The sequence below is a fragment of the Gorilla gorilla genome, chromosome 19 (genome assembly GCF_029281585.2).
Source record: "Gorilla gorilla gorilla isolate KB3781 chromosome 19, NHGRI_mGorGor1-v2.1_pri, whole genome shotgun sequence".
Taxonomy (NCBI): domain Eukaryota; kingdom Metazoa; phylum Chordata; class Mammalia; order Primates; family Hominidae; genus Gorilla; species Gorilla gorilla.
Genome location: NC_073243.2, coordinates 21,647,270 through 21,669,376, shown reverse-complemented (window position 1 = coordinate 21,669,376; position 22,107 = coordinate 21,647,270). Strand labels below are relative to the sequence as shown.

The 22,107-nt window shown below is 45.3% G+C and overlaps 1 protein-coding gene across 2 annotated transcripts in view; it reads left to right on the top strand.

Moving 5' to 3' along the window:
* The window catches only part of PITPNM3 (PITPNM family member 3), a 105,961-nt gene that overhangs the window by 25,712 nt on the left and 58,142 nt on the right, over positions 1 to 22,107 (top strand). The window contains exon 3 of one of the 2 annotated variants that reach the window (XM_055367293.2): positions 5,813 to 5,920. The exons of the other annotated variant lie outside the window; for it this stretch is intronic. Within the exon in view, the coding sequence (XP_055223268.1) occupies positions 5,813 to 5,920 (108 nt within the window). The remainder of the gene's footprint in view (positions 1 to 5,812; positions 5,921 to 22,107) is intronic. 2 annotated transcript variants of the gene reach the window in all.

The following is a 22,107-nucleotide window of genomic DNA, read 5'->3' as shown; positions in this document are numbered from 1 at the left end:
ATTGGTTGAGTTTATTTGGGATTTGGCTGGATATGCCAAGCCTAGCTCACTTTGTGTTCTGTTTTTATAGCAAAATGTATGTCTTCATTTAGAAAATATCAGCTGCATCCTTCACTTTAACCTTAGAAAGAATAATCCAATTATTTGGATATTGGAAATAATTGGAACAATATCCAATTATTTGTACCAGCAAACATCTAGGTACAAACAGAGGTGTTTTCATGAAATTAACTGCCAGGAGATAGTGTTACTGGGAGTGCCTTTAATTGGCAGGATCTCGATTCTTGGCCCAGCCCTTCCCGAGGTTCTGCATGGCCGTGGGCCAGTGGCACAGCTCTGCACCTGTAAAATGAGGATGCTGGGCTTCACCTGGAAGGATCTGTCAATGAGGCTCCCCATGGCCTTGCAAGGCTCTGTTGGCTGTGGTGTCCAGGTCCATTCCCTCACTTGAATGGGAAATACTTTTCTTTTGGTTTCCCAACCCCCTCCAGCATCTAAATAGCCCTCCCTCCATGAATATGCATAAGCAGGCCAGGCCCTGACAGTTGCAGAGACAAAAATGCCATCAGGGCCAGGAATGGGCTGGGTATGGTGGTGGTGGTGGTGGATCTAGGATTTACTCTCAGGGCACGTCTGGCACTGGGTAGCTGGATCAAGAGCAAAGCACAAGACTTGTCTCCTTCAGCAGGGCTAAGGGAACTCTCTGAGCTAGAAGCTGGAGGAGTCCTCCTTTCTGCATTTACCCCCATGTCTTTTGTGTCCTTGGTTTCTTGCTCTCTCAGTGCCCAGCCTGGCTGGTCCTCCCCTCCCCCACTCCCCAAGGTGGGAGGCTGGGGCCTGAGGAGCTGGGTTCTGTGTTGCGGAATCTGCTTGTGCCTCTAACTCCTGGTTTCCCATAGCAACTGGGAGAGGAAGGTAGTGCATGGCTAAATCATCCCATTTTACAGACAAAATCTCGAAGTCAGGGTCAGGTCTCACAGAGAATGGGGGGCACATGCCAAGCCTTCTCATTTTGATCTGAGCTTTCCCTGTGATCACTCAGCCTCCCAGTGGTTTCCAACCCCAAGGGTGAGAGAAGGGGGAACAGAAGAAAATGATATGTGTCCTCTGGGCGTAGAGGACCAGGTTTCCATGATAGTTGTCACTGACTGGCTGCCCTCTGATCTCAGGCAAGTCTTGGGTCTCTGAGCCTCAGGTTCCTCATCTGTAGAATGGCAAGGGTAGAACTGTTTGTCTCCTGGAGGGAGTGGAAGGATGTCACCATGGGAAGCTGCGTGATTATTCCTGGGCCAAGGAGCCATCACAGAAGCAAAGCACAGGTGTGCCACAGGCCCCCACTCTCCCTCTACCTTTTCCTCCAGTGGGGGAGGGGAAGTGGAAAAGAGAACGCCATGGAATCAGCCCCAACATGTCTGGGGATGGGCTGTGTGGGGACTGCCCCTCACAAGGAAGAGGGAGTCATGGTATTGGCTATAGGGGGGCCATGGGGGCATGTGGTAGGCAGTGCAAGGTGAATGTGAGCAATCTTGTGGTCCAGAGCCCCAAGCAATGCATATCTAGGTCCTTGGAGAAATCCATGTTGTGGGCCTGATGATGAGTGGTACTGGATGGGCCATCTGCAGAATGTGACCAAGCCCTCGGCTCCATGAGCTGGAGGTGAAGCTTTCCTGGCATGAGACAAGGAGATTTTTTTTTTTTTTTGAGATGGAGTCTCACTCTGTCACCAGGCTGGAATGCAGTAGCACGATCTCAGCTCACTGCAACCTCTGCCACCCGGGTTCAAGCGATTCTTCCACCTCAGCCTCCTGAGTTGCTGGGATTACAGACACCCGCCCCCACGCCCAGCTGATTTTTTGTATTTTTAGTAGAGATGGTGTTTCACCATGTTGGTCAGGTTGGTCTCGAACTCCTGCCCTCGTGATTTGCCCGCCTCAGCCTCACAAAGTGCTGGGATTACAGGTGTGAGTCACTGCGCCTGGCCAAGACAAAGAGATTCTTTACTCTGGAGTCCTGTCAACAGTAGAAACAGAAGCTCCAGGGTAGGAAGAAAGGCTTTCCTTATGGCATTGTAGGTTGTGCTTACAGGAGTAGAGTATAACCAGGTTTTGGCCAGGGTCAGAGTCAATCTGTGGTCAAGGCCAGGGCTATTGTGACAGTGGGTGAGGCTTAGCTTGGAGCTTAGTCAGAGCTGGGTCAGGTCTCAGTAGGGTGAAGTACATGCTAAAACCATGTCCGAAGCAGAGGTCACCAGGATGAGAATTAGCATGCGGGAGACAGTCACCAGAAGGTGAAAAGCAAAATCAACCAGGGTGCTTATACAAATGGGCACGCTGTGGCCTCCACAGGTCCTGTTGGAGGCATGTCCTACAATGTGGGAAGCAGAGCAAAGACTTCAAGCTGAGCCCTGCAGCTCCCCTCTTTGCCTGAATGGCTCCAAAAGAAGATATTGCTGCTGCTGCTTCCGTGTGTGTGTGTGTGTGTGTGTGTGTTCTTGTTGCTTCTCAGGGGACAAGCCAATTGTTGCCAGAGTGAAGACGTAAAGGCTGAGTGTGGGAGAGAAAGCATGTTGGGGAGTTGGGAGGGTGCACAGAGCAGCAGAGAGACAGGGATGGGCGGAGGGGCAGGGAGTGTGAGAATGCCAGAGAAGGTAAGATAAAGCAGAGAGTGAGAGGGAGCAGGAGGGAGAGAGGGCCACACACATATGCACACACACGCACATATGCACATACTCACGCATGTACACACTCACACATGCATGTACACACATCACACAATGCATGTATGCACTCACACATGCATGCATGCACACACACATGCACGTGCACACGTGCACACACACACAGCAAGAGAGAACAGGGAGGGGAGGGAGAACACCCTTAGGGAGCAGGGGGCTGGAGAGATCCTGAGGACAGGGACCCAGAGAGACAAAAGAGAAATCCATAGAGAATGAGAGAGATCAAGAAAGAGACATACCCAGCCTGATAAGATGAGACCCAGAGAAAGGAAAGAGAGATGCTGGGGTGAGAAGAGAGCAAGGCAATGCATACATGTTCCACCCAGAGAGGGATACGGATGTGGCAGGCAGCATGGGAGAGCTTGGGAGAGGCAAAGAGAACTACAAGGACCAAGAGAGACACAGACCCATAGAAAGGGGTCCAGAGAGCTCAGATCTGAGTAAGTCAGGGCCGGATGTAAAGCGTGAGAGAAGCACGGTGAGACTCCGGTAGAGAAAGACATATTTGATCGGAAACAGACAAAAGCCCAAAAGCCAAAGATGGAGCAGGGTTATACTGGTGATTAGGAAAAAGAGGAAAGTGGCCTGGGCCATGCAGGAGTAGGCATGCTCAGACCTCCAGAGCCCTGGGAGACCCCACAGGGTTCCAGTAGCCTTGCATAAACCACTGGGACAGGACTTATGGCACTGTAGAAGAAAGCTAGGATGTGCTGAGTGCCTGCTGCATACCTGGCTCTCTCAGCTTATGTCAGAGGTATTTCTATCATGTTTTTCACAAAACTGGATTCCAGCAGGAGGGAGGTTGTGTCTCACCCTGCACACAGTAGGTGCTCAGGAATCTATTCACCGTAGATTGAATGCTAGAATGAACAAATGGATAGCTCCATGCTTGAGTAACTGAACCAGGAGACAAAGACTCAAGGTGGTAATCAGGCTGATCCTGATTACCTTACTCTAGAGCTGGGGTAGAATGTCATAGGGGCCGACAACAGCAGGAGTGGAACCAAGAGTGAGTGTGGGGCATAACACCCATGCTCCTACTGGTGGTGGTGGTGCTGATGATGATGATACCATCATGCAATGGCATCTCAGCCTGTGCTTTTACTGTGTGTGGGGCACTCTTATAAACACCTTTACCTGCATCTTCTCACTTAATGCTCACAACAATCCAATGACAGAGGCCCTACGATGATATCACTTTTAGATGAGGAAACTGCAGTTGTATTGCTAGCAGATGGTGGGTCCAGGATTGAAAAAAATCAATCTAACATGAGAATTGAGCTCTTAACCTCTTCATAATTCTGCTTCCCGAAGAATAATATCACCTCATATTTGTTTACAGCACCTTGACTTGTGTCGTATTTTCAAATTTGCTATATTATTTGTCCCCACAGCAGCTTGCTAGACAGAGCTATAGACCCTGAGTCGTTATTGTTGTTTAAAAGATAGGAAAGCAGACACAGTGGTGGAGGGTGTGGAAAAGCATAAAGCTCACATGCAGCAGGATCTGCACTGGAACCTGGTCAGGGCCCTGCCCAGCACAGAATAAACCAGTTCCCAGATGGAACACACTGGGCTCAGGAAATTGTCCGAATGTGTGTGGTGCCTGGCTGGAGTGTGGGCAGCCAATACAGGATGTCCAGGGCAGGCTATCAGGGTGGTAGGATTTCAGGACTCTTGAAATAGTATACCTGGTTTTGAATCCTGGCTCTAGCCAGTGACCTTGGGCAAGAATTACTCAGCTACTCTGTGCCTCAGTTTCCTTGTCTATAAAATGGAGATAATAACAATTTTACCTTTTTTGTATTGTTATGAGAATCAAGTTAATATTTGTAAAGTACTTATAATAATCTCAGTGTATGGTAACGGTTAGATAAGTGTTGTTAAGTCAATCAAATAGATACATAAAATAAGACAGGAGGAGATGTCCTAACCAGAATTGGGGGTCTGGTCAACTGAGCTCTTGAGTGAATCAGAACTCTGGACAGCTCCCAAAGCTTCAGATGCACCATATTGATTCCTTCTGCTAGGTAAAGTTCTTTGGCAGTGAAATGGATCTCAACCCTTTATTCTTAATTATCATAAGCTTGGAGATTGTCCTCAACACCCTTTGATGTCTGTTCTGTGAGGGAGGGCACAAAGCTCTTCACCAGAAAGGCACATCTGTTTTTCGGCAAAGTATGGGGAGGAGAGCACACATGCCTAAGGGTTTGTCTTTGAAGAAATGTCCCTTTGTAGGATGAGGGACGGTACCAGATGTGTGTATCTGATGTGTGGGACCCAGGGCCTTGTATTCAGTGTGGTTATGGAATATAGCCCCACTGATTTCTCCCAGAGGACTCACTATGCTCAGACAAGGAAAGAACAAGGATAGAGACAGGGTTGAGGGGAGGAGTGGGAGAGAATGGAGGAATTAAGAGGGTCATAAAGTTCAGATGGGGGCTAAAGGTTCCATACAAGTCAAAGCTTCCTTAGAACCGGAAGGTTTCTTCTTCTCCAGTTACTCCAGAGCTGCTTCTGCAGCACACAAATCCTCATCCACTCAACTCCTGGTGGTGAGTTACTTCTCATGTGATGACATCATCATGATTGCTCTCATCTATGAGCACCTCCTCTGCACTAAGACCTTTACATCCATTATCTCATTTAATCCTCACAACACCTCTGTGGCCAGATCCATTTTAGTGATGGGAAAATCGAGGGTCAGAGAAGTCAGTAATTTAAAGAAAAACTGCTTGCAAATGACAAGGTTTTGCTCTTTCTTCCCAAACACACTGACTTTCAAGAGATACTGCCATCAGTGCTAGGAATGGTACTTTCTATGGGGTTTCAGGCTTTTTGTTACTTTCTTTTGCTGTTGCACGTGGAGGCCCAGTAGGGTACAACAGTACCTTCTTTCAATGATAAATCTCTGAAAGTCTTGTAACTGTCTAGCTACAGACACCTTCAAGAGTTGAGGTGTACCTCAACTCAAGGAAGAAATAGGACAAGAGAAAATGTCCCTCAGACATAAGCTCCTGATAGGGCTACCTGTCCCTAGCTGCACCTGCTTCTGCTCACCGCTGCTTCTTCCCACAGAGGAGATGGCTGAAGGGAAGAATGCCATCCTCATTGGGATGAGCCAGTGGAACTCCAATGACCTCGTGGAGCAGATCGAGACCATGGGGAAACTGGACGAGCATCAAGGTGAGACTCTGCTTCTCTCATGACCAGGATGTGCACATAGGTGTGTTGCAGGGGGGGCTGTAGGGCTGGTGACTGGGGCTGGGGCTTGGGTCTTCTGTGAAGAGTCTATCTGCCTTGGTTCCTCCTTCATAGCATCCCTGAATTTTGCCACTTACAGGAACTCTCATGGGGACTTCTGTGGGGTTTTCTGTGGCATAAAAGCTCCAGCCTACTTCAACAGAGCTTCCTTTGTCCACAGAATGACTACCCCAGTGGCACGGGTGGTTAATGGCAGGTGCCTGGGTCCAAGCTCCTTGGACTGCCAGGTCTTTGGTATTGGAATCTGCTGAACAAGGAGGGTGACAGTTGGAGGAGCCTTTGAGCAGGACAGGAGCTGAGGTCTAAGGGGAGAGAGAAGGACAGCAGTGAGAAGCAGGATTTCCTTTGGCGGAGTTGTTGAAGAAGGAGTATATGGCTGGGGATTAATCCAGGAGGCTTTCTATGGAGAAGAGTTTTGACCAGGAGTTTGATCAGCCTACAAAGCAGGCTGATTCTTTTTGGCATCCATCTATCCATCTGTTTGGCTATTGTTCATCACTAACAGGCTCATTGAGCACCTACTGTGTATAAGTGCCTGGCAGGAGCAACCAAAGGTGATTCATCTGAGGCCTCTGTCTTGTGATGTGTGGCACATATAAGTCAAGATATATGGATCAGGCTTAAGCTGAGGGTGTTAGCTCAGAAGGGAGAGGCATGACTTTCAGGAGGCAGGAGAGGGGATCCAGGAAGGGCTCCTGACAGTGAAGCAATGGGGCAAGGCTTTAAAATGCAAACGGACAACGTGGCTGAAGATGTCGTAAAATCTGAGCTCACATATGGGAAACTGAGCTCAGAGATCTTCAGCTGAGGGCTGTATTTGATTAGTGTTACAATGGAGTGAGAAGCAGAGCCAGGGCTAGACCCACATCTGGGATGCAGGGTGCTAACCTCTGTACCTGTTACCCTCAAGTTGGTTTCTTCCATCCCTCCTTCCCCACCCCACATACCACTCCTCCTACTTTATTTCTTCTTCATCTTCTCTTCTCCTTCCTCTCTTGCTCCTGTCATTCGCAGTCGTGCTCTGGCCCAGAGTTGCCGAGTGGGCAAGGTCATGCTCTCAGGAGGTATTCAGTGAGATGGTCCTGGCCCAGCCCACGGGAACGGCTGCCTTGGTGGTGACCATCTTGCCCTGTTCCTGTTCCTTTTCTCATCCCCATCCTTGCCTCCTTGGTTCAGAGCTCTCCTTTTGCCAAAGCACTCATCCTGAGAAATGGGCAGGCCTGGTGTGGTCATCCCATCTAACCAACAAAGAACCCAGGCTCAGAGGAGCCATGTCTTGCCCAAAGTCCCCCAAGCTGGTGGCAACATCAGGCTCAGATTCCTGGTCTTCTGATTCCCAGTCCAGGGCTTCACCTCCCGGACTGGACTAAGGCTTGGCACAGTTCTGGGCCCTAACAAAGTCAGGCTCAAGGAACCATGAGTCTGAAAGGAAAGGCACCCTGTACCACTGTCCCATCCACGAGAAGGGGGGGCTCTGACTCTGGCCCCAAGGGCAATCCAGAGGCAACTTAACCAGTCGTCATAGCCTTGTATCTGCCAGTGGGTCCTTTGCTGCTCTTTCCTTCATCCCGAGAACCCCAGAGGGGGCCTAGAAGGGGTCATGGATTCTAGGTCCTGCCCCACAATAGTGCTTGTAGCCTTGAAAAGACAAATATGGATTTGTACCATCCATTTGGCCATCCCCTTCCCATCCCCCACCCCCACTTGTCTGCTAAAGAATGTATGACTCAGACCCAGTGAGAGCTAAGGGCAGTCGGTCAGGTGAGCAAGAAGCAGAGTGAGCTGGGAGGGCACTGGAGGGCAGGGGACGAGGAAGCACAGCGGGAGGTCCAGGACAGAGGCAGAAGCTGCAGTGTTGGAGTCAGAGAGGCCTGGGTTTGAACTTCAGCCATGCCACTCCATGGCTGTGTGGTCAGGAAAAGTCACATCACCTCCCTGGGCTTCCGTTTCTTCATCTGCAGAGTGGAGGACTAGTAAAAAAGCTGTGATGATTAAATGAGATGATATTTGCAAAGTGCGTTCGATAGCAGGTCATTCTTATAACAATGGAAGGGGGAGAAGCATGACCAATCTTGCACAAGTGGCAGCCCTCACAAATGCTTCCTGGTGCTCATGAATGAAGGGCAGTGCTTACCTGAGTCCGAAGGTTGGTACTATTTCCTCCCAGTACAGAATGGGGAGCGGGAAGAAGAGAGGAGAGAGGGTAAGAGGAAGAGGAAACCAGCTGGATTTCCAGCTCCTTCCAAGTCCCATTCTCGTGTGAATTCCCACAACATGACAGAACACACACATTCATTTCAATAATCATTTATGGAGCCATCACAGGGGCTCAACCCTGTGCTCAATGTAGGGGGAATAAAGACAAGCAGGATGGCCTTGTCGTTCCTTAGAAGCTTGCAGCAGAGTGGAAGCGACAGATCAGAGCCAGGGGTTACTATGCAGTAAGGCAGGCTGGGACAAGGCTCTGAGAGGCTCTGGGAAGTATCTTGGGGAAAGGAAGATCCGTGAACTCTTCCTGGAAAGGAATGCAATGGAAATTGGTGGCATAGACAGAGCAGATCCTCTTGTCTTCTTCAAGTTTCCTGCCCTTAGACACAGGACTCATTCCAGGCCCCCCTCCCCTGCCTCATGCTGGACGCTCTGGCCAGTCACACTGCCTCCATGGGTGCTCCAGCCACCTCGATGACAACTCCTTGCTCTATCTCCAGCCAGGACCTTTCTTCTGGGCTCCACACTCGCATTTTTGGTAACCTCCTGCTAACCTCTACCTGGATGTCCTAAAGACTCCTTATGCTCCACAAATTCCAAATGGAGCCAACCTTCTTCCCTTTAAGCCTGAATTCTGTTTTGTATTTTACCTTTTCTCTCCCTAACCATTTAAGTCATATATTTCATCAGCACTTTCAGACTGCTCTCATCCCTCCAGTTCTCAAGAGTGTTAATTCTGCTCTGTGTGTGTGTGTGTGTGTGTGTGTGTGTGTGTGTGTGTGTGCACTAAATGTACCTCATGGGTTTTCTTTCTCATTTGTGATTGTGAACTCATCTTGGTCACACATACCTCTCTTTCCTTTTTGGGGGAAGTCTTTTGTGCCCTAGGTTGGGAAAATGTCCTCATAAAGACCGGCCTTGGTTTATTTCCTGCTGGGCCTGAGTGTTTCACTAATCTTGAATATTTTATAGGCTAAATTTATAGTTTAGAGTTTCCATTCTACATGGGTGGTGTAAATTTAGACCCTACACCCAGAAGTGGCACAGGCTTAGGGTTTTAATTACTCATGTGTGAATTTTCTCTCTCACTGTCTGTGAATGGTTTCTTTGCCGCTTCCGCAAAGAAGGTTCTTTTTTTAAGTTCCTGTAAGGATGGAATGGCCCTTCAAGTGTCCCTGTATAAAGTGGGTGCCACATCAGCTCCTTGGCATCCACAGGCTGAGGTCAGGTTGGTGGAGTTCACAGTGTGGTTTTTAGGCTCTGGCCCTGGAGCCTCTTTCTTTATTCGTCTGACTCATGGGATTCACGGATCTCCTCTATCTCAGCTTCTGCTTTCGTCTCTGGATTCCTTTTTTGTTTCTGGCACTGTGTATTATACATTTTTTATTTTAATCTTGGTTATATATTTATCTTTTTTGGCAACATATTGCCCAGTATATATATATATTTTTTTAATGGAAAGGGATCCTTCAGCACCAGCTGAACACCCAGAAGCGTGTTGTTATTACTATTATTTTACAATTGTTCAAATATTATTTATTATACTATTATTATTTTTGCAATTGTTTGTCTTGTTATTTTTGTGTAACATTTCTTATTGTGGTAAAATATGCATAACATAAAATTTACCATTTTAACAATTTTTTTTGTTTTTGAGATGGAGTCTCGCTTTGTCACCCAGGCTGGAGTACAGTTGCGTGATCTTGGCTCACTGCAACCTCTGCCTCCCAGGTTCAAGTGATTCTCCTGCCTCAGCCTCCCAAGTAGCTGGGATTACAGGCGTCCGCCACCACCCCCAGCTAATTTTTGTATTTTTAGTAGAGACAGGGTTTTGCCATCTTGGCCAGGCTGGTCTTGAACTCCTGACCTCAAGTGATCCGCTTGCCTAGGCCTCCCAAAGTGCTGGGATTACAGGCGTGAGCCATCGCACCTGGCCCATTTTAATGGTTCTTAAGTATACAGGTCAGTGGCATTAAGTCCATTCACATCGCTCTGCAACCATCACCACCAGCCATCTCCAGAACTTGGTCACTCTCTGCAACTGAAACTGTGCCCGTCAAACACCAACTCCCCATTCTCCTTTCCCCAGCCCTTGGTAAACACCATTCTACTTTCTGTCTCCATGAATTTGACTTCTCTAGGTACCCTACATATGTGGGATCATTCAGTATTTGTCGTTTTGTGTCTGGCCTGTTTCACTTAGCATAATGCTTTCGAGGTTCGTTCATCTTGCAACATGAATCAGTACTTTATTCCATTTTGGGGGCTGAGTAACTTTCCCTTGCATGGATATACCACATTTTGTTTATCCATTCATCTGATGATGGACGTTTGGGTTGCTTCCACGTTTTAGCTACCATGAATAATGCTGCTACAAACATTATAAATATCCACCTGATTTCTTAAATGTATTCTCATTGGAAAAAATCAAACCCAACAAATAAAACCAAAGTCTCCTTTAGTTATTCCTTCAATTACAGACCTCCTTGCGGAGTTGATCAACGTATCTCTCTAGAGGTCGATGGTATTAGACATTAGTGCTGCAACTTACCTCTTCCCTCACATTTAACAGACGATCTTGGAGAGCTTTTCATATGGGTATATATAGATTCACTCTGTTCTCTTTACCTGTACTATAATATTCTCTACTATAGTTGTACCATAATTTATTTAACCATTCTGCAGTGATAGACATTGGAATCTTTCATTATTGTAAGAATGCTTTATGGGTTTAAAGTATAAGCACTGAAAATTGCAATAGATACTGTCAAATGGTTTTCCAAAAAACAGTGCAAATTTATATTTGCACACCAACCATGGATTAAGTTAGCCATTTCCCCACAATGTGATACCAGATTTGATATTATCAAACTTCAACATTTTATGTAATGGTCGGGTGAAAATGTTTTCTTGTTTTGCTTTGTCTTTACCCGGTTTCTAGTGAGATTGAACATCTTTTCATAAATGTGTTGACTGATCCTATTTTCTTTTCTCTGAATTTCTTAAACATAATTTTTGCCAATATGCTATTGGATTGTTTATCCTTTTTATTGGATTTTAGGAGATCTTCATACATATTCTGGAAGTAAATTATTAGTCTGCTATATATTTGAAATATTGCTACTTTGGTGACATTTCCTGTTGGTTCTAATAGTTTGTCAGTTGATTCTCTTGGGTTTTTTCTAGTTACAGCATCACATCATTTACAAATCTTTTCTTTCTTTCTTTTTTCTTTTTGGAGACAGAGTCTTGCTCTGTCACCCAGGCTGGAGTACAGTGGTGTGATCTTGGCTCACTGCAACCTCTGCCTCCTGGGTTCAAGTGATTCTCCTACCTCAGCCTCCCGAATAGCCAGGATTACAGGCGCCCGCCACCATGCCCGGCTACTTTTTATATTTTTAGTAGAGATGGGGTTTCACCATGTTGGCCAGGCTGGTCTCGAACTCCTGACCTCAAGTGATCTGCCCGACTTGGCCTCCCAAAGTGCTAGGATTACAGGTGTGAGCCACTGCATCCAGCCTTGTTTACAAATCTTTTTTTTTTTTTTTTTCTGAGACGGAGTCTCGCTCTGTCGCCCAGGCTGGAGTGCAGTGGCGCTATCTCGGCTCACTGCAAGCTCCGCCTCCCAGGTTCACGTCATTCTCCTGCCTCAGTCCCCCAGTAGCTGAGACTACAGGTGCCCGCCACCACGCTCGGCTAATTTTTTTTTTTTTTTTTTTTGTATTTTTAGTAGAGACGGGGTTTCACCGTGTTAGCCAGGACGGTCTCGATCTCCTGACCTCGTGATCCGCCCGCCATGGCCTCCCAAAGTGCTGGGATTACAGGCATGAGCCACCGTGCCCGCCCGGCCTACAAATCTTAACAGTTATATTTTTGCCAGCATTTACTCTCCTTTGTTGTTTTTCCTTTTAAACTGCATTGCATGGGATCTCCAGGTCAATGCAGAGTGACAAGCGGTAGCGGGCTTTCTGGTTGGACCCTGACTGTAGTGCTGTGATGGAAACGTTCCAATGTTTTACCAACAAACATGGCCCTCGCCCTAGGATTCCAGAAATGCCCTTCATCAAGTTGAAAACAATTAACTTCCGAAAGTTATGACTTCTTTCTCATTCCCCTCATTGTTCATTTGTGTTTTTCCCCATCCCTCCATCTTTCTCTTTCTCTCTCATTCTTAGTAAGTTTTGCCAAAGGCTTACCTATTTTGATGGTCTTTTCAAAGAAATAGCTCTTACTTTTATTAATCAGTTCTATTGTCTACCATTTTCTCTACTTAGTTTTTGTAAATTAACATTGCTTTTATTTCATTAATTATTTCCTTCTACTTCCTTGGAATTTATGTGATTTGTGCTCTTCTATTTCTAGAGATAAGAGCTTTTTAATCTTATTTTTTAAATGACACACACACAGTTTCCTTCCAAGGGAGGGTCCTAGCAAGGTTACTTTTTTTTTTTTTGCTTTTTTACCCATTACCTTTTTTTGGTAAAATTTATAAAAGTAAGCTTTTTTGGGGGGATAATCTTTTCCTTAAAAGGGGACCCCAAAATTGTATAACCTCAGTCCCCAGAAAACCTGCATCCAGCCATGTTGGACACATTCCACAGGGTTTGGATAAGTAGCCCCCTCACTGTCCATCATGTCTACATAGTTCAAAACCTCCACGTTCTCCTCTTTACCCAAAGAGCTGTTGAGAGCCATGTACAAGAATCCTGACAAATAGATTTTTTTCTTGTTAATTAGCAATTTGATTCCACTATGATCAGACAATGTGACCCTAAAGTGATATCTTTTTGAAATTCTTTCTTGTCTAAACCCTGGTCTAGTGTGTGTGTGTGAATGTTCCTTATGAGTTAAAAAATATATACATTATCTATATACTGTATATGTTGGGTTATAAATTCTCTATAAAATTAAAGATATTATCAATACAGTTTTCTCCTTCCCCTTTTCTTGTTTTTTATTGACACCATCAAATTTCTTATATACCTCCTTTTTCTGTAGTTCTAGAAATGTACAGTTTTAACACACATGTGAAAACTGGTATTTTTGGCCAGGTGCAGTGGCTCATGCCTGTAATCCCAATACTTTGGGAGGCCGAGGTGGGAGGATCACTTGAGCCCAGGAATTTGGGACCAGCCTGGGTAAGATAGTGACTCTTACCTCTACAAAAAATTAAACAACTAGCTGGGTGTGATGGCATGTGCCTGTGTTCCCAGTTATTCTGGAGGCTGAGGTGAGAGGGTTGCTTGAACCCAGGAGGTTAAGGCTGCAGTGAGCCATGCTTGCTCCACTGCAACCCAGCCTGGGTGACAGAATGAGCCCCTGTCTCAAAAAAAAAAAAAAATTAAAAATAAAAACTGGCATTTTCTACCAGGGTTTGGATTAAGTCAGTAGCTCTATCTATCCTATCCCTGAACAGGGAAGGATGTTTGTACCTTTTTTCTTCCTTCTCTTCCTAACTCTCCAGCTCCCATGGCCCCTGACCATTTGGTTTCATGTTGCCAATTCTCATTTCAACTTAATGATTAGTTTTGCTGTTTTACTTTTGGGGAGGGTTTTGTTTTCTCATCATGGCGGCTTTGGCAGTGACAACTCCTCTGCCACCTCCCCCTCCTTCTCATTCTATTTGGGTTAAGTATTTTGAGCTATGATTTATATTCAGTAAAATTTGCCCTTTATAGCATATAGGTCTCACTGCTACTTCCTCAATTCCCTGACTTCTTCTTGGATTTACTTTCTCTTTTCACTAGAATGTCTCTGCTAGTAATTCTTTCAGGTAGGAACTGTGGATAGCAATTTTCTAGGTCCTTGCATTGCTAAACATGTCTTTATTTTGCTTGCTCATTTGAATGTGAGCTTATCTGCCTCCATCATCACGTTCCCAACTATCTCTGCAGCTATTCCTCCATGACCTCTTGAATTTAGTGATGTTGGTGAGAAGTCTGAGATAAATTTGATTCTCATTCCTTTGTGAGTAATACGGTTTTTACTCTTCCTGAAGATTTACGTTTTTAAATGTTTTTTTCTTTCTTTCTTTTTTTAATAGAGACAGGGTTTCAACATGTTGCCCAGGCCGGTCTCGAACTCCTGGCCTCAAGTGATCAGCCCACCTCGGCCTCCCAAAGTGCTGGGATTACAGGCATTTGCCACCATGCCCAGCCTTTAGGTTTTTACATCTTTAGTCCTTGTATTCTGAAATTTCAAGCGACGTTTCTGAGTAGGTTTTTGTTGTGGAGGTGTTTGTTGGTCATGCCATACCTGGCTGTGCTCTTTCACTACTGTGAAGCCTTCTTTTCATGATTTCTTCAAGTATTTCTTTCTTTTTCTTTTTTTTTTTTTTGAGGCGGAGTCTCTCTCTGTCGCCCACGCTGGAGTGCAGTGGCGCGATCTCCGCTCACTGCAAGCTCCGCCTCCCGGGTTCACGCCATTCTCCTGCCTCAGCCTCCCGAGTAGCTGGGACTACAGGTGCCCGCCACCACGCTCGGCTAATTTTTTTGTATTTTTAGTAGAGACGGGGTTTCACCATGTTAGCCAGGATGGTCTCAATCTCCTGACCTCATGATCCGCCCGCCATGGCCTCCCAAAGTGCTGGGATTACAGGCATGAGCCACGGCGCCCGGCCAAGTATTTCTTTCTCTTCCAGAGACTTTTCTAACCACATGTCACCTTGTTCTTCTTATTCTTATTTCTTGGTCCTTGGTGGGTTCTGAGAATATGCTTTGGCTCTAACCAACAGCTCACCCATTTTCTCTTCATCAGTCTCCATTCTGCAGGTCAGCTCTTCTGTATTTTGTTTTGTTTTTAGAGATTGGGTCTCATTCTCCTGCCTCAGCCTTCTGAGTAGTTGGGACCACAGGCCTGCACTACCACACCTGCCTAATTTTTTGTAGAGATAGGGTCTCGCTGTGTTGTCTTGTTTGGTCTTGGACTCCTGGGCTCAAGCGATCCTCCGGCCTCAGCCTCTCAAAGTGCTAGGATTACATGCGTATGTCACTATGCCAGGCCTGGGGTTTGTTTGTTTGTTTGTTTGTTTTTAAAAATCATCTTTTCATTTTCATGTGCTCTGATTGATTCTTTTGATTAGCAATCTGATCTTAATTCATGGAAGCATGGGCTCATGCTACATTTTTTAAAGTCTCCTTCTGCTTGTTTTAGAACATTTCAGAGTTTTCTGGTAGGTTAGATATGGGTGGGAATAACTACACACTTAAGATTGGATTATTCAGCCAAAGGTCATAGGTGAGATTATAACACAGAGCAGGAGACATCTTGATTTGAATGATCTAAGGAGGCACACAGCTGCCATTAACACTATTCAAGTGAAGCAGGTCTTGCCAAATTCTTTTTTAAAAGTTGAGATATAATTCCCATACCATAAAACCCACCTTTTTGTAAAATGTACAATTCAGTGGTTTTAGTATATTCATGAAGGGATGCAACTATCACCATTATCTAGCTCAATAATATTTTTTCTTTTCTTTCTTTCTTTCTTTTTTTTTTTTTTTTGAGATGGAGTCATACTTGTTGCCCAGGCTGGAGTGCAATGGCGCAACCTCGGCTCACTGCAACCTCTGCCACCCGGGTTCAAGCGATTCTCTGACCTCAGCCTCCCAAGTAGCTGGGATTACAGGTGCCCGCCACCAGGTCTGGCTAATTTTTGTATTTTTTTAGTAGAGACGGGGTTTCACTATGTTGGCCAGGCTGGTCTCGAACTCCTGACCTCAAGTGATCTGCCCACCTCGGTCTCCCAAAGTGCTGGGATTACAGGCATGAGCCACCATGCCCGGCCCAAGAACATTTTCATTTCTGAAAAAAGAAACCCCATACCCATTAGCAGTCACTCCCCATTCCCCTTCTCCCAGCCCCTGGTATTTCATATAAATGGAATCAAACAATATGTAGCCTTTTGTGTGTGACTACTTTCCCTTAGCATAATGTTTTTGGGATTCATCCACATTGTAGCATAAGTCAGTGCTTCATTTTGTTTTATGGCTGAATATTACTCCATTGTATGGATATGCCATGTCTCATTTATCCCAGTTGATGGACATGTGAGTTGTTTCTACTTTTTGGCTATTATGAATAATGCTGCTATAAGTATTCATATGCAAGTTTTTGTGTGGATATGTTTTCGATTATCTTGCTGATATACATAGGAGTGGAATTGCTATATCATATGGTAATTCTGTTTAACTTTTTGAAGAGCTGCCAAATTCATTTCCAAAGTAGCTGCCCCACTTTACATTTCCACCAGTAATGTAAAAAGGTTCCAATTTCTCTGCATCCTTGCCAACACTTGTTACTGGCTGCCTTTTTGGATATAGCCATCCTAGCAGGTGTGAAGTGATGTCTCATTGCGGTTTTGATCTTCATTTCTCTAATGACTAATGATGTTGAGCATCTTTTCGTGTGCTTATTCATCGTTTGTTTATCTCCTTTGGGGAAATGTCTACTCAAATCCTTTGCCCATTTAAAATTTGGGTTGTCTTTTTATTGTTGAGTTGTAAGAGTTCTTTAATGAATTCTGGACACCAGACCCTTATCAGATATGCTTTCTCCCATTTTGTGGGTTGTCTTTATACTTTTTTTTTTTGATAATGTCTTTTGGAGTACTAAATCTTAAAATTTTGTTGAAGTTTGGTTTATCTATTTTTTCTTTTATTGTCTGTCCTTTTGGTGCCATATGTAAGAAACCATTGCCCAATCCAAGGTCATGAAGATTTACCCCCATGTTTTCTTTGTAAAGTTTTATAGTTTTAACTCTTATATTTAGGTCTTTTATTCACTTTGAATTAATTTTTGTGTATGGTGTGAGGTAGGAGTTGAGTGTGATTAACTAGTTTTCCCGGCACCATTTATTGAAAAGACTATCTCTCATCCATTGAATTGTTTAGGCAGGTTTGTCAAAAATCAATAGATCATAGACATATGGGTTTATTTCTGGACTCCTAGTTCTATTCCACTCAGGTGTATATGTTAATATGCCACACAGTCTTGATTACTGTACACCTGCAGTAAGTTTGAAATCAGGAAGTGGGGGTCCACTAGCTTTGCTCTTCTTTTGCAAGATTGTTTAGCTATTCTGTGTTCCTTGCACTTCCATATGAATTTTAGGTCGATTTCTGCAAAAATGCCAGTGGGGATTTTGATAGGGATTGTGTTGACTCTGTAGATCAATTTGAGGAGTATTGTCATCTTAACAATATTAGTTCCAATCCGTGAACGTGAGATGTCTTTACATTTATGTAAGTCTTCTTTCTTTCAATGATGTTTTAAAGTTTTCAGTGTACAAGTCTTGCACCTGTTTTGTTAAATTTATTCCTAAGTATTTTAGTCTTTTTGATGCTAATGTAACTGAAATTGTTTTCTTAATTTCATTTTCAGACTGTTTATTGCAAGTGTGTTGAAATATAATTGAGTTTTGTATATTGATCCTCTATATTGCAACCTTGCTGAACTCATTTTTTAGTTTTATTTTTGGGGGGATTCTTTAGTACTTTCTATGCATAGGATTACATCATCTTTGAATAGGTAGCTTTACTTTTCCCTTTCCAATCTGGATAGCTTTTATTTCCTTTTCTTATCTAATTTCCCTAACTAGAGTCTCCAACATAATATTGAATAGAAGTGATGAGAGCAGACATCTTGTTTTATTCCTGATCTTAGGGGGAAGGTTTTCAGTCTTTTACCATTAAATATGATGTTAACTATGAATCTTTTGTTGTTGTCCTTCACCTAGTTGATGAAGTTCCCTCCTATTTCTAGTTTGTTGAATGTATTTTTTACCATAAAAGGGTGTTGGATTTTGCAGGATTTTTTTTTTTTTGCAGACATGTATTGAGATGTTCATGTGGTTTTTGTCTTTTATTCTATCAATGTGGTATGTTACATCGATTGATTTTCACATACTGAATAACTTTGCATTCCTGGGATAAATTCCACTCAGTCCTTGACAAATCTTGTTATCTCACTCTTCTTTTATGCTTGGGGTTTATATATCTCTTCTAGGATAATGTATACTAACAATCTATGAGCTATCATTTAAGGAATGATTTACAATCTAGGTTCTTCTTGTTCTTAAAACAAACTTAGTGTCAGCAAGGCCACGTTCTTGTTGACAGGAAGGAAGCAGTCACTGCCTGGGTATCCCTGATTAATTTCTCTGCCTCTAGCATTCCAGAGAGCTATTTTTTCCTACCATTCACCCCCTGACTCTGGTTTATGACTTTGTATCTCAATACACGCTTCTCAAAGAGTGGTCCCTGGACTAACAGCATTAACATCTCTTGGGAACTGGTTAGAAATGTGACTTTGGGGGTCACATTTCTAGACCCCTAGACCTACTGAATCAGCCAAACTCTGGGAGCGGGGCTCAGAATCCACATTTTAACTAGTCCTGTGATTCTGATGCACTAAAATTTGAGAGCCACTAATGACCATGACACTAAGTTGGTTTAAGGACTCCACAGGTCCAATTCCCTCTTCCCTTCAGTCACTGAGTTGGATATCTTCCTTCCACATTGTTGGCTTTTATCTAATATTTACTAATATTTGTGCATATGCCAGTTTGTGTTTGCAGTTCCCTGTCAGCCTATCTATCTCTGAGTGATGGGAGTATGTCTGTTTACTGAAACCTGCTGTCATAGAATTATTGGAGAAGGTAGAAAATGTCGCTGGTGTGAGTTGAGGCAGTTGCTTCTGTTTTATTCCTCTTGGGTATTTTCAGCTTTCCATGGTGTCCTGTCCTTCAAACACTCATCCTTTCTCACACTTTGGGACAGATGCTTTGCTTGGCATAAGCAGGGGTTGGGGGAGGACCAAGACACCTGGCTCCTCTGCTATGGAAGCCCAGACGATTGATCACAAGAGCTTTCTTTGCTTCTGTATTTTTCACCCATAAGCCTGCTGTTCCTTCTGTGCTGCCTCCATCACTGGCCACAGACCTTTCTTTTTTGAGATGGAGTCTCGCTCTGTCGCCCAGGCTGGAGTGCAGTGGTGTGATCTCAGTTCCTTGAAACCTCCACCTCCTGGGTTCAAGTGATTCTCCTGCCCCCCATGGCTAATTTTTTTATATTTTTAGTAGAGATGGGGTTTCACTATGTTGGCCAGGTTGGTCTCAAACTCCTGACCTCATGATCCACCCACCTCGGCCTCCCTAAGTGCTGGGACTACAGGCTTGAGCCACCGTGCCTGGCCAAGCCACAGACCTTTCTTTGCAGTCTTGAGGTTATGGTTTTCTTTCTCCTGGGCTAGCCTTGTGAGCATTTGTCCTTTGCAGTCACACAAGGCTCCACACACTTGATTTTCTACTCTACTGTTGCCATCTTGAAATTTTTAATTAGTTTGAACAAAGGGACCCACATTTTCATTTTACACTGGGCCCTGAAAATTATGTAACCAGTCCTGCCTCCCTCCTTAGATCTCTCTGCCTTCTAACTTTTGGGGATGCCACACAGTTTCTGGTCTGCTAAGGACACTTCTTATTTTACAGTGCTACTAAAGATTAATTCACATAAAAATGCTTGATGTCATTTTCTAGGGATCTGGAGGAGGAGAGAAAGACTAGATCGTGTAGTCAGTTTACCATCTTTATCCAATCCTACCACGACGCTTCTAAAATAGAAATCCAGTCCTATCATTCTGCCACGAAATTGGCAAGTAGGTCTTTGTTGACTGCAGTATGAAGTATAGATCCCCCAGCCTGGCACCGAAGGCCATCCACAGTGTGGTTCCAGCCTTCCTTCTAGCAATCATAAATTTCCAGAGTTAGTAAGTTTCCTATCACTACAGGAATCAAACAGCCCTGGGAGAGCTACCATGAGGGACATAAAGGGGCTGTCAAATTTTTCTAAACCCCGTAATCCCAAGGTTGTCTCTGATTCTGATATTCATGGCTTCCTGGCCATCCCTCCCCTCCTCTTCCACCCCCACTGTATCCTAGTCAAATGGCCAGGGGGCTGCTTGCAGAGAGATCCCTGGGCTCATGCGGAGCTCGTCAGCTTCCTGCCTTTGCCCCGGCTCTTCCCCTGACTTCATCTCTAGCTCCCACAATCCCATGCGCTGCCTCTGGGAAGCCTCCTTGATACTCCAGCCTCTCCCAGACCACTGTCCTCATGCCCAGCACAGCTGAGTTGGTCTCTTGTCTGCAGCACGGACCACTCTGCTGACAGCTGTGCTTTTCTGGGTGTGTCCCTTTCCTCCCTGTCTGAGCCCAAAGCGGTGAGGGGCTCACTGTGCACTCATACATTCCTTCCCTCACTTATGCATGCAATGCACAGGAATGGACACTTACTCTGTGTCAGACCCTGTGCTGGTCACCGCAGGGGACACACAGATGACTCAGAAGTGGACTCAGAATTGACCGGCTCCCAGACGGGGGTGGGGCAGTGACAGTCCAGTGAGCTAATTGCTCTAACAAGATGGGGAACAAGGCACAGAGAGCTCAAAGAGGAGGTAGCGCTGGAGCTGCCACATGAGGAGGTAAGGAGGCTTTGCTGGGGTTGGGACAGACCAGTGAGGGCAGAGGGAGCTGCAGGGACAAAGGTATGGAGGGAGGTGTGGGAAGCAGGGAGATTTGGAGAGTTTGTCCTGACTGAGGTTGGACAATCTATGAGGTTGTCATTCCTTAAATGACAGCTCATAGATTGTTAGTATAAATTGTCCTGGAAGAGATATAAAAACCCCAAGCATAAAAGAATAGTGAGATGACAAGATTTGTCAAGGACTAAGCGGAATTTAGCCCAGGAAGGCAAAGTTATTCAGTATGTGAAAATCAATCAATGTAACATACCATACGGATGAAATAAAAGACATGGGAAAGACGTAGAATAAAAGGTATGGGAAGAACGGAGATTTGGGGAGTTTGTCCTGTCTGAGGTTGGGGTGTGAAGCATTGGGCTGGGGGTGAGGTGTGGAGCTAGGGGGTGGTAAAAAGGGGTGGGAGGTCTTGGAAAAGAGGCAGGGGTGGAAAAGCTGGAGATGAAGGCCTTGAATGCCAGGCTGAGGAGTTAGGGGCCTTCTTGGGAGTGCCCCTGTGGATCCACTGAATGGTTTAAGCAGGGGAGCGAAGAGCCACTTTTTAGAAAGATTATTCTAGAAGCCAATGTGGAGGAGAACAGGAGGGTCCGGGGAATGAGTGCAGGGGCTTATGCTGGGCCAGGTGAAGGGTAATGAGCATGAGTCTCAACCTGCAGCTCAGGGGAGGCTCCATGTTGGGAGTGGCCTGAGCAGGGAGGGAGCATGCAGGTCTTCGCTCCTCAGCCAGGCTTCATGAGCAAAGCCACCAGTCTGGCCCGGAGCCTGGCCAGGGCTCCCAATGCCCAGTAAGGGGAGAGCCCAGGGCAAATTCCGGCTTCAGCGGCTCCTGTCTCTGCTCCAGAGGGGCTGTTCCTGACACTTTCTGGTTTATCAGGAGAATTCCCAAGTCTTTATTCTCCAAGGCCCCGTCTGTCTGAATCACTCTCCCCGCAGCCACCAACTCTCCAGTGTGATGCAGGAAGGCTCTCCTGTTTCAGAAGTTTGCCGAAAGTGTTTCTGTTCTTGGCCACACACTTTGCTTCTCTTGCACTTGGGGAACTCATGATTTGTTGGGAGGGGATTGGAAGAAGAGTTATAAAATCACTCAGGAAACCATTAGCGGGACTCGGAAGCATCTTCTCAGAAAAGATGGTGTGGCTCAGCCTTCCAGGGCTGTGTGAGTTCAGGACAGGCAAGATTCGTGGGGCCCAGAGCCTGGGGTGCATGACAAAACTCTTCCTTCCCAGTTCTTAGCCCTCTCCTTGTAGCCCATCCTGTCTGCAGGAGTTTCTGGCAGCTCCTCCGCTTGAAACAAGCTCCAGCAGAGGCAAAGCTGTCGGGCCCATGAGCCTTGCAAAGCTCTAGGCTAAGTGGGGTCTCATTTAGGC